We start from the raw sequence: 13,262 nt of genomic DNA on the forward strand, positions 1-13,262 counted from the left end.
CTCAAATTTACCTCATATCCATACCCTCTGTCTATGTATATTCCTTCTAGCTGTACTACTAGTGGTATAATTTTTAAGAATTACAAGTATCATCTTCCCATGTAAACAGTTTAGCCCCATTGAATCCCTTATGCTTTCTTTTCCCTTCTTCCCTTTTTAGGCTTCTCTTGGGTCTTGATATTGGAGATTTTTCTGAAGTATTATGCTTAATTTTGCTGGGTAGGTGATTCTTGGTTGCAGTCCTTGTTGTTGTTAATATTCCTGATGCTAAGTCCTGAGCAATCCTGATTGTGGCTCCTTGATACTTGAATTGTTTCTTTCTGGCCACTTGCAGAATTTTTTTCCTTGACCTGATAGTTCTGAAATTTGGCTATAATATTCCTTGGAGTTTTTATTTTGGAATTTCTTTCCTATGGTGATTGGTGGATTCTTTCAATGCCTATTTTGCCCTCTGGTTCCAGCATACCAGGGCAGTTTTCCTACATAATTTCTTGATGCCATTTAGGTCCTCCTTTGGATTCTAGCTTTCAGGTAGTTGAATGATTCTGACCTCGTCTCTCTTGGATCTATTTTCCCAGGTCAGTTGTTTTTTCCAATGAGGTATTTTACATTTTCTTCTATTTTTTCATTCCTTTGAATTTGTTTGATTGACTATTGATGTCTTATAGACTCATTAGCTTCCACTTGTCCAATTCTAACTTTTAAGGAATTGTTTTCCTCAGTTAACTTTTATTCTTCCTTTTTCATTTATCCAGTTCTACTTTTTAAGCAGTTGTTTTCTTTTTCCAAGCTGTTGACTTTTTCCATAATTCTCTTGTATCACTCTCATTTCTTTTCCCAATTTTTCTGCTACCTCTCTCACATCGTTTTTAAGCTCCTTTTTAAGCTCTTCCATGAGTTCTTTCTAGGCTTGAGACCACTTCCTGTTTTAGTTTGGGGCTTTGCCCATAGGTATTTTGATATTGTTGTCCTCTTCTGAATTTGTGTCTTGATCTTCCCTGTTACCATAACATCACTCTATGGTTAGATTCTTTTGTTTTGTTTGTTTGTTTGTGTTTTCCTCTTTTTTTTTTTTTTGGTCTTTTTTCCTTTCTTTTAAATTTGAGCGCTGCTCCTGGGATAGAAGAGGCATTGTCTCAGGCTTCCTGTGCCAGGGGCTGCAGGCTCTGGCTGTTTACCTGGTGTCGCACTGATGTTGTCCTGAGGCCCATAGGGGACCCTCCTGGAGGAGGTGGGGTGGGTATGGGTGTGGCTGGCACTGCTGGAGGATATAGGTTTCTGGCAGCTTATCTGGTCCTGAGCCAGGGTCCTAGTGGTGATGTGCTGGTGGATGTTTCTTCATTTCTCTGGTGCTACACTGAAGCACATGGTGATCTGGCTGCTGGAGGTTGCCTGTTTGCCCAGGGCTATGCTGAAGCACATGGTGGTTCTTGCACCGGGAGTCTGCCCCTTCCCCTGGCTATGTTGAGGAATGTGGGGGATCCTGGTGTTGGTGTTTGCCTGCTTCATCACACTGGGGCTCAGGATTTCCTGCTGGTTTGCTAAGGTGGGGCTACTGCTGGATTGCTGGGACACCTCCTGTCCTAGACTATGCTCCTCTTTTACCCGAGTGATACAGACTTTCCTGCCTATCTTACAAGTTTCTTGGGCTAAAATATTGTTTTGCCCCATCTTTTTGCTGGTTCTGCAGTTGCAGGATCTGTTTTGGGGTGCTATTTTATGGTTGTTTGGAGGTGAATATGGGAGAGTTACAGAAATTTACTTCTCACTCCACTATCCTGGCTCCCAGAAGTGAGCCATTTCTATCTTAACCCCATTGAAAAAGATGACAACAAAGAGAAATGATAATAATAATGCTGGCTGACATTTATTCAATGTTTGGTTATTTGCAAAATTCTTTCTGTATATCTAATCCTAACAACGACCTTAAGAAATACTGTTGTTATCAATGCACCTTTTAGTAAATAAAAACCAAAGAATTCAATAGAATGATAAAAGATTTCTCAAATGCAAGTCCTAATTATAAACAATTTGATTAAAAACACATTGACTTCGTTCGTGGACTTGGTGTTCAAAACATATTCTAGTCTGAGTAGCTTCCTTCCAAGTGGCTTGAACTAGTGATGAGCTTAATATAATAATGATACTAATTATTACTATAGCTAGCATTTATATCACACTCTAATATTAAAAAACACTTTACAAATGTTATCTCATTTGATCCTCACAACAACCCTAGAAGGTAGATATTCCTATTATCCCCATTTTACGATCGAGGAAATTGAGGTAGATAGAGGTTAAGTGATTTGTCCAGGACTACACAGCTAGTAAGTGTTTGAGGCTAGTTTTGAACTCAGGTCTTCCTGATGCCAGGCCTGGTGCTCTATCCATGTTTGACCTTGTCTTAGTAACTATAGTTTAGTAACTATAAACTTATAACCTAAACTATAAGTTAGTAAGTATATACTTATAACCTATTTATAACTTAGTAACTATAAGTAATTAGCATTCAAGATCTATAAGGGAATGCCATAATAATGCCAGATGGGTACTAATTTGAAGGATTCTTGTTGGATTTCATTCTAGTCTCAATCTTAGCTGATTCATTTTTTTAAATCTTTGATTGTAGGATGACAGATATAATATTTCGCAGAATCAAGATGCCTTGGCTTTGGCTTGATGTGTGGTATCTTCTGTTTAAAGAAGGATGGGAACACAAGAGGAGTCTAAAAATCCTACATGATTTCACAGACAAAGTATGTTCCTTCTCCTCTCCCCCACATCCCATTTTCATAGCATCCTGAATCCTATAGGAGATGATAAAAATTAAATAGACATTCAGATTAAAACCTTCAGCAGGAGTGAGTATAGACAGTTTTCAGAGGCAATAGTAGTTGGGTTTTCTCTGTGTTGTGCTACCTGAGAAAACATTCAAGTTCCAAAATAAAATAGCTGGTTAAGCAAACTAAAAAAAATAATGAGAGATAGTGACACCGTTTAAATGTCCTTCACTTTGTGTAAAATGTATGGATTTGAAAAATTGAATGTTAGTTGATTTGGGTGGGGTGAAGAAGAGGTAGTATGCCAAATCACATTTTAAACACCACAGGAAAGATATTTAAAGAAATTTTATTGTGAATTCTTATCTAAAGTAATCAGTTGCCATCTTGATTCATGTTCCCATATAAACCTATCTTTTCATATACTGGGTTTGCTGATGGTTTCATTCATCTATTTTACTGTTACTAGATCAGCTAACTAGGTAACCAGTTAATAGATATTCTACTGAAAAGCAATTGATTTTACCTGTTTGGAGTGAACTTGTGTTAGTTAATATCATCTTACAAACTGTTCCTGGACATAATCATTTGAAGGAAGGAAGGAAGGAAATGAATGGAAAGAAGGAAGGAAAAAAGGAAGGAAGGAAAGAAGGAAGAGAGGGATGGGATAAGCCTTTATTAAGTGCCTATTATTTGTCAAGGTACCATGCTAAATCTTGTGATACAAATACAAACAGAAAGAAAGACAATCCCTACCCCTGAGTAGCTTCCATTCTAATGGGGTCAATGCCTAATGGGGGAAATAAACGCGTGAAAGAGAGAGAGAGACAGAGACTGACAGAGATAGACACAGAGAGAGACAGAGACAGAGAGAGACAGAAACCTGGCTCAGGGTCTTTGAAGTCCAAAAAACCAGGAACAGGGTCAAGACAAAATGGATGGTCCAGGAGGAACTCACCAGTGGGAGAAGGGGAAAAGGCCTGGTGAAGGAATAGTGCAGGGTGAGCAGACTGCAGGGTTGGTAGGCTGTTCCAGGGCAAGGTGGCACCAGGTGCTGAGAATAGTTGCGGGATGAACCATCAGTAGAGTAGGCATGATACTGAAATCCAGAAAGTCAGGGACAGGGCCTGGAAGAGAATGAATGAACTTTTAAGGTTGTTTTAAAATGTTTATTTATATCTTTTATTTTTATATCGTCTTTATTTCCAAACAGATCTCCTATTGTCCTCTCCATTGGTCCATCCCTTATAACAAAAAATAAAAAAGAAAGGAAAAAAAAATCAGTTCAGCCAAACAAACTGATCTATCAACTAAGTCTGAAAGAATATGCCGTTTTTGACACGCACAATCCCTTATCTGTACTAAGAAGGGAGAAAGGTGCAGTTTTTCCTCTCCGCTTCGGGGCCAGCCTTAATCCTTATAACTACTGCATACATGTACATGCAAACACACATGCAAATACACAAACAGAACTGTGTGTACATGCCTGCCTCAGTGGGAATTTTAAAATTTACCAAGTGGTTTCCTCCTAACAATCCTGTGCAATACATAGGATACAATATGAGTACGTATAGTATATAGTTTAATGGCTTCTGCTCATTTTACAGGCGAGGAAGCTGAAGTATAGAGAGGAAAGTGATGCCTGGGTTGTCTTATAGTGTCAGATCCAAAACTGAGTTTTGATTTCAAGATTTGCTTGCTTTCGACTGGATCACACTTGCCTTTTATGGAGTCACATTAACATTTCCATAGTAATTTTCATTTTTTTCTCCCTAGGAGAATTGGAAGCTTCCTGAACGCAGAGACTGAGGGATTCTTTTGTTTTTGTCCCTACTACTGTCCCTGCTCAGTGCTGGCACCCAGCTGACATTCATAATGCGTTGAATAATTCATTAGAGCTGTATCATTAGAGCTGTATCCCCTTGTTGAGGAAAACGTAGATGCAATGAGACCTAACATTTGTTCCACCTTGGGGCCTTCTGAAGCTGTTGCTCTTTCTGCAGGAATGTCAAACTGCTGGTTGTTGTTTTGTTTGTCCTCAGTTTTCAGAGAGGACCATGACATCAGGGAGAGGATGACATGACTCGCAGTTGACTTTGATTTGAGTGAGGGAGGGCTGTGCAAGGTCACCAGCCTCCCTTTCTCCTCCAGAGCCATCTGGATCCAGTGACTCATCAGGATGACTGGATGCAATGGGAGACCCCAACCCTTTTAGCTTCAGGCCTTTTCAGGTTCTCACTTAGAGTGAGGTGACCCCATTCAGTGAATAGACCACTTTGAGAAGTGAGTCAAGGGATGGCCCCTTTAAACTGAAGAATGTAGAAAAACGAGTTTCTTTTCTTCCTATATAAAGGTTATTGAAGAACGAGCCAGACAAATGAAGGAAGGTGAGGCACAGAAGGTTGGGGACACGAAAGCAAAAAACGTCAAGAGGCAGGCTTTTCTAGACTTGCTTTTTAATGCAACTGATGAAGACGGAAACGTACTAAGTCATCAGGACATTCGAGAGGAGGTTGATACTTTCATGTTTGAAGTAAGCTGTCGTATCATGGGGCTTTCCAAATACCACTGAAAAGATTCTTAGCATATGTAGTATTATTTCATACCCATAACCACATTTTTCTGGGGTTTCTTATATTGCTGAGATAGAGACTATATTAGATTTTTTAAAAACAAATTTCCCCACTTGTTTTCTTCTTTATAAAAAATAAAGTGACACGAGCCTTTGATATATGTGAGTTTTGTGATACACACACATATACACGTACGTATATGGGTGAGTGTATGCACATGTTATATATTCACACATGTACATTGTTGTTGTTGAGTCATTTCAGAGGTGTCTAACTCTTTGTGACCCCTTTTGGGGTTTTATCAGCAAAAATACTGGAGTTGTTTGCCATTTCCTTTTCCAGCTCATTTTACAGATGAAGAAACTGAGGAAAACAGGGTCAAGTGACTTGCCCAGGGTCACATAGTTAGTAAATGTCTGAAGTTGGATTTGAACTCATGAAGATGAGTCTTTCTGATTTCAAACTCAGTGCACTATACATTCTTCCATCTAACTATACATATATATACATAAACACATATGTGTGTCAACAATTGTATATATATATGCATGCATGTATATATGTATATATAGCACAAAAGTATGTATATATATGTAAATGTATATATGTGTGTATCTATCTATTATTTATATAACTCATATCCATTTATATTCTGTCTTGGATCAATTCCTCTGCCAAATCCAGGAAAGTATATTAAGAAGTATTATAGCAAGATAAATATGTAAAAAAAGGTGCCAGATGTGGTTGCTCCTCATTTGAGTTCTGAGTTCATTGGTCAGAGGATAGCTGCTGTGTGGAATACCCAGAAAAGTCTTAAACTCATCTATATAAAGATACAAAAGAGATATAGAGCAGGCATAGGCTGACTCAGCAGATTCAAAAGATTCCTTTGTCACATGCCCACCAGTCTTCCTTTTTTAGGGTGATAAGCTTTTAAAACCCAAAGGGATCATTCATCCAAAAAGGAGAACAATGGTCTTTTTTCTTCTTAATCAAATATGTATCATGTTATCTTAGACTGATAAAATAAGGTTGTTTCCCCCCTCCCGCCAAGGAACTTAAAAGTTTCTTCCTGTGTATATAATTGTCTCTATTTGATAGTTCTGAAAGTAGTGGATGGAGTGTGATATTGATACTTCCAGCAAAAGATGGAGAAAGAATTGTCAGATAGGTAGGGGGAGAGCACAATCTTAGAGAGCAAGCGCAATCTTCAGCAGTGTCAGTTGTATGGCAGACGGGTCAAGGAGAATGAGGACTGAGAAAAGGCCATCAGATCTGGCTGTTGGAAAGGCCATTGGTAACTTTGGAGGAGGTGGTTTCAGTTGAATGATGAGGTGAGAAGCCAGATTACAAAGTGTTGAGAAGTGTGTGAAAGAAAAGGAAATGGAGGCAACGAATGAGATTGTTGTTTTCTAAGAGCTTCACTCAGAATTAATGGAAAAATAAAGCACAATAGCTAGAGGGGATGTTAGAGTATAGTGAAGGTTTATAAAGAATGGTAGAGAATTGGGGAAGTTTGTAGGCATCAGGGAAGAAGCCCTTAGGGGCTTAGTGAGAGAATGAGATAATAGTGGAGGTGGCCTGCTAGAGAAGACCGGGGCTGGAATGGAATCAAGGGATCATATAGGAGGGGTTGGCCTTGATGGGGAGAAGCACTACCTCTTCATCAAAGACTGTTCAAAGTCATAGTATTAGAGTTGTCATTGATTTCTGCATTTAATTATATTATATTCTTTTCCTGGTCATATTCCATCTGAAATAACATTATATCAATACAGTTTTTGTGCTTCTGCCTTCTCCTATCTCCCCCTCAATTCTCTACCATCATTTTTATTTTTCTTCTTAGGGTCATGACACCACAGCAACAGCTATGAACTGGGTCATCTACTTGTTAGGCTCCTACCCAGAAGTCCAGCGCAAAGTACACAATGAACTGGATAAAGTCTTTGGTATGTTAGATTTATTCATTTATTAGGTGATGCAGGAGTATAAAGTTGATATATATATATATATATATATATTCCTACTTGGGAAAATGAATGCCATACTTGGATTACGTGATTATAGATTTAAAGCTGGAAAGAACCTTAAGGTCATCCAGTCCACCCCCTCATTTTACAGGAGGAGAAACTGAGAAGAAACAGAAGGTCTACTTCATGGGGACTCCTGATGTAACATGAACCATGGATCTGTTCTGACAAGTAGTCTCATGGCCTCTAATGGAGGCATAATTGAGAGACTAGGAAAGGTCTCAGATAGTGTTGTCAAGAAAGCAGCTGACACTGACTTTATGGTGAAGAATTATCATCCAGCCCTTAGGTGCATTTTGTGTCTCGACCTCAGGCAGTTTTCAGCCCAGCACAGTACACAGAGACTTTTCTGGAAGAGTAGACAGTGGCAGGGAATAAAAACAAAGATGAAAATTAACTCAGAAAACCAGAATCCCTAGAGCTACTATACTGTACCACTCTTCTGTCTTCCAACATTATCAGCCATATAACCACAATATAAGACCCAGCTAAAATCTACCAGCCTCAAGGCCTTTATCAGCTGCCAATAGGAAGTCTTAGGATAGGTGAGAGATTGGTGCCATCATTAGGTTTTGGTTTGTTTTTTTGATACAACTATTGCCATTCAAAGATGAACTATCCCGTATTCTTGATTATGGTGAACGTAATACTACTATTCCTGTATATATCTGGGTTCCATAATAATTACCTTATACTGATTTTTAATTTAGGTTTTATTAGCCATGTCTTATTTAACTCTGAATATTCAGCCTTATGTGTGTAATTTATACTTCTTTGATGCTTTTCTTCATTTTCACTGTTTTTTTTTTAAATAAGGAAAATCCGACCGCCCTGTTACAGTGGATGATCTGAAACAACTTAAATATTTGGATTGTGTCATCAAGGAGACCCTTCGTCTCTTTCCTTCTGTTCCTTTTTTTGCCCGTACTCTCAATTCAGATTGCTTCATTGGTAAGCATCTCATGTTTAGGCCGAGAGGGGAACCATCTCTTCTGGGTAGTTTACTTCTGTTTGCAGTAGACCGTCACTCGTGTCTCTTTGGCTCTTTCCACGTAGCTGGTTACAAGGTTCCAAAAGGCACGGAAGCAGTTATCTTACCCTATGCCCTGCACCGAGATCCGAAGCACTTTCCAGACCCTGAGGATTTCCAGCCCGAACGCTTCTTCCCTGAGAATGCTCGTGGACGCCATCCTTATGCTTATGTTCCATTCTCAGCTGGACCTAGAAACTGTATTGGTACGTATAGTATCTGAATTAGAATGAAACTTGTGAAAAAACCTTTTTGTGGGCATCACATTATTACTTTATCATTCACCTCACTAAACCCCAGATCTGAAATCTAGTAGTAGTAGTACTACTAGTGGTAGTAGTTATAAGCAGCAATGTTTATATAGCACTTTTTTGGTTGTTCTGTCATTTCAGTTGTGTCCAACTCTTTGTTATACTCATTGATCTTATCAGAGGCTAACTTCCAAAGAGAAAGGCAAGCTTGGGTAGAACTATAAATTTGCTAGGATTGGAAATGAAAGATTTCTTTAACTTCTATCTTCTAGGGATAGTGGCAAAATTTGTTCGCAAGGGCTTCATGTTAAGGCAATACTATTTCCTCTGTGACCTGAGGCATTGAAATAGATTTCATTTTTTTTTTTCTGCCTGGAATATTGATTCTTTCTTTTAAATCCCTCTTGATTACTTTTGAAAGGAAACTATTATCCGCTTAGTATGTCAGAAGGGTGTGGGGGAACAAAGTGAGGGGAATGTTGCTACTGATAGGGGACATGGGGAAGCACAGAATGCCGGGAAAACATTGTTATTTCCAAAAGCAAAATGCTTTGGGTTGAGATTTCTAGTCTGTTGGAAAACGTTATTTGTGGAGTAAACACCTTCAATGGTTCTTGTATTGATGCACAGGTTGGGTAGGGATTAGGGATGGGGAGTGAGTGCAGATGCCCTGGAAACAAGAGAGCACATTTCATTCAACATTTGTAACAGGACGAGATTGACACACACACACACACACACACACACACACACACACACACAATAACAACTCCTCTCCCAGTCACAATAATGAACTCCAAATACAGGGTGTCCCAGAAATCTTAGGGCAACTTTGTGCTATTAAAGGTTTAAACTGCATCAAGATTTTTGGGATACTTTGTCTTTAAAACCATTTATTTAGTTGTTTTATTCATTAAGTGAACATACTGATGTATATTTAAAACATGCTTAACAAAATTAATCTATCAACTGTCATTTAATATTTGACCAAAGTGTTAAACTGTTTTTAAAGAGTAAGACATGGATGAGCACTCATCATTTGCATTTGTCCAAAGACTATTAAACACATGACTGTTACATGTGATCATATGATATAACATAACAATGTAACATAACATGATGTAACATAGCAATATTATAGCATAGTATGATAATATAATGTAACGTCTTAATATGAGGATAAATATAATTCAGTTATATGATTTTGTTGTGCTCAACTCTTTGCGACCCTGTAGGGGGTTTTTGCTTGACAAGGATACTGGAGTGGTTTGTCATTTCCTTCTCTAGCTCATTTTACAAATGAGAAAACCGAGGCAAACAGGGTGAAGTGACTTGCCCAAGGTCACACAGTGAGTAGTCTTCCTGACTCCAGGACCAGTGCTCTATGCGCTGTGCCACCTAGCTGCCCCATTATATGATTTGACTTTTATTTTTCAGTTGTGTCTGACTCTTCATGACCCCATCTGGGGTCTTCTGGGCAAGGATATAGGAGTGGTTTGCTATTTCCTTCTCCAGCTCATATTATAGATGAGAAACTGAGGCAAATAAGGTTAAGTGACTTGCCCACAGTCATTCAACTAGTAAGTGTCTGAGTCCAGATTTGAATTCAGGGAGATAAGTCTTCCTGACTTCAGCCTGGCACTCCATCCACTATGCCGTATAGCTGCCCTATATACTAAATATATATGTCTATATGTACAAAATTATATAATTTAATATAATTAATATATGTAATATAATATAATACAAAATAATACAGTATATCATTTTTATTATATTATAACATGCATAGCAAAGCACAGCATTATGTAGTATAGATAATAAAATTCCCAACTGTACTATATTATTGAGCTCCAGACTTTGTCTTCTATTTCCTCTGTGCACTTAGTGCCATCTGGCATTATGTATGTACATATCCAAGAAGTATGTCTTCATTGTCTATATAGAAAACACTCATTGAGAAAATCATGTCAGAAGACAATGGATCAATGTGATTCAGTTCAATAAGCATGTATTAAATGCTGCTGGTATGCTAGGGGTGAAGGTGACTGGGTCTCTTCCCTCATGGATCTTCCAGTCTAGCATGGGGAGGAATACATCAACAAAGATAGTTATAATATACAATTGTATGTACAATTGTATATAATAAACTATATATAACATACAATATGCATTCTCAGTATATCAGCATCAAAGAGTTACAAACCTAAGTCCTGAGGGTGAAGGTTTTGTCAACTGGGAGGATTCAAACAACCAATCAATGGTCATTTCCTAAGATTTATTAGTATGTGCCAGGAATTGCCACTGATTGAGAAAGGCTTCCTGGAAGAGGTGGTGACACTGCCACATTGATAGTTCTAAACACTGAATATCCGTCTCAGAAAAGCTCCCGTGACTCCCTGTGGCCACTGCAATAAAATACAAGTTCATCATCCTGGAAGTTAAAACTCTGCCCAGGTTGGCTCTCACCTTTCCAAACACCTTTCCTATTACTCCCCTTCACAGACTTCATGTTCCGTACAAATGGGAAAAACAGTCAGCTATCACTTTAACTTGATATCCCATCTCTTCTTTCTCTGCCTCTGCATGGGCTGCCCCCCATATACCTGGGATGTCCTTACTTTCTTACCACTATATCTTAGAATCCATGGAATTCTTCAGGCTTGAATTGGCTCAGCTGTTGACTCCTTTCCTCCTTCATCTTTCCTGATTCCTGGAGCTGAAACATCCCTCTCCCTATCCTGCTTGTATATTTACTTATGTTTATATGGTGTCCTCAAGGACAGTTAGGTGGTACAGTGGGTAAAACTCTAGACCTGAAGTCAGTGATATTGAGTTCCAGCGTGGCCTCAGATGCTTACTGGAAAGGAAAGGAGAGAGAAGAGAAGGGGAGGGGAGGGGAGGGAAAGGAGGTAGGGAAGTGGAGGGAGGGAAGGGGAGTGCAAGGGAGGGGAGGGGAGATACTATTTGTTAAAAGCAGTATCTGGTACATGGTAAGCACTTAATAAACGCTTGTTCCCCTCTCCTTTATTTAGTTTTTGTCCCTGGAGCCATACCTTCTACCACATTGCCTTATACATAGTGGGCACCTTGTAAATGATAACTGAATTGAATTGAAAGATATGTAGGGAGTCAACAGGTAAGAGGAGGAGGGGAAGATGTTTCAGATATATCTTACCTAAGATCATAGAGAACGCTGAAATCTCTGTCTATGAATCGACTTTGAAGTGGCCATGTGTCTATTAAATTTTAAGGTCAGAAGTTTGCAATGATGGAAGAAAAGACTGTCATTTCCTGGGTGCTGAGGCAGTTTTGGATCGAATCCATTCAAAAAAGAGAAGAACTTCACCTGGTGGGAGAAATGATTCTCCGGCCAAAGAACGGCATCTGGATTAAGCTGAAGAGGAGAAAATAGGAAGGAACCTGAAATTCGATCAGCTGTATTGTCAATTCATCATCTAGCCTGAAAGATGAGAGAGAGAGAGAGAGAGTGAGAGAGAGAGAGAGAGAAACTTACAAAATTGTGGGCCCTCTGGTAGAGGACCCATTTCAAAGGTGTGATCTGTCTGTTGTCATCGGCTTCAGAATTATAGCTATGAAAGCAAAGGTTGGATATATCAAGTATCAGTGCAAAAGTTGGTAGTGACCGTGTCCTTGAAATGTTTCCTCAGGTGGTCATTCATGTCAATCACAGGATGAACAAGTAACAAGTTCCCCAACCTGGAGGATATAGATCAATTTGTTGTCATCTGTTTATAGATCCAAATAAATGAAGGAAATCAGCATTTTTTTTTTGCTTTTTTTTTTTTGCAGGGGGGAAGGACAGGCAGTTGGGGTTAAGTGACTTGCCCAAGGTCACACAGCTGGTGAATGTGTCTCGTGTCTGAGGTCGGATTTGAACTCAGGTCCTCCTGACTCCAGGGCAGGTGCTCTACTCACTGTGCCACCTAGCTGCCCCTATCAGCATTTTTTTTTAAAAGAGAAATACTGACATTTAACTTTTATTCTTCGTAAAAGCATAGATGCTTAAGAAACCCTTTTTTCTTTAAGTCAGTTACACTTTCATTGATGGGATCCATCCTGAAGAATAGCTACAATTCCTTTGAGATGAAAGATCTATTTTGTTTTGATATTTGAAAAAAACCCTAATATTTTGTTCTTTTGCTCTAGGGGACCTTAAAATAATTTTGTGAATTATAATCATTTAACTTGCAGTAATAATTATTTTTAAGCACTTTATATTTTCAAAGCACTTAATAGTCTTTATCAGTTATTCATAATTTACATAAAGAAACAGAATTTTTAGAGCCAAAGGAGATCTTAGAGACTCCCAGCAATCTTCACACCCTCACCCCCACCTCACCCCCAAGAAAGCCATCATTTGAAAGGAAGCAAAAAGGCCTCTGAGGAGCCAAAAACAAATGTCACAAAGCAGATGCCTTAACGTCTATGTACCTTCTTTAAGGTTTATTATTTTTTACTCAGCACATACTTCTAATAAAATCATTTTTCTAGTTTCTTAATCCGCAGAAAATCATATGGTGTGTGGCACAGGAAGAAGAGGATCAAAAGCCTAGTGATAGGTGCATTGATAGCAT

The 13,262-nt window shown here is 38.7% G+C and overlaps 1 protein-coding gene across 3 annotated transcripts in view; it reads left to right on the forward strand.

Moving 5' to 3' along the window:
• The window catches only part of LOC118852593 (cytochrome P450 4V2), a 31,081-nt gene extending 18,632 nt beyond the window's left edge, over positions 1 to 12,449 (forward strand). For 2 of the 3 annotated variants that reach the window (XM_036762239.1, XM_036762240.1), the window contains 6 exons: positions 2,630 to 2,756; positions 5,134 to 5,313; positions 7,200 to 7,302; positions 8,200 to 8,334; positions 8,440 to 8,619; positions 11,919 to 12,449. In XM_036762239.1, the coding sequence (XP_036618134.1) occupies positions 2,630 to 2,756; positions 5,134 to 5,313; positions 7,200 to 7,302; positions 8,200 to 8,334; positions 8,440 to 8,619; positions 11,919 to 12,079 (886 nt within the window). In that variant the 3' untranslated portion in view covers positions 12,080 to 12,449. Of the gene's footprint in view, positions 1 to 2,629; positions 2,757 to 5,133; positions 5,314 to 7,199; positions 7,303 to 8,199; positions 8,335 to 8,439; positions 8,620 to 11,699; positions 11,804 to 11,918 lie in introns of all 3 variants that reach the window. The other variant, XR_005010616.1, reaches the window with a different exon arrangement.
• The last annotated feature ends 813 nt before the right edge of the window (positions 12,450 to 13,262 follow it).

The sequence above is a fragment of the Trichosurus vulpecula genome, chromosome 6, assembly GCF_011100635.1.
Source record: "Trichosurus vulpecula isolate mTriVul1 chromosome 6, mTriVul1.pri, whole genome shotgun sequence".
NCBI classification, from domain to species: Eukaryota; Metazoa; Chordata; class Mammalia; order Diprotodontia; family Phalangeridae; genus Trichosurus; species Trichosurus vulpecula.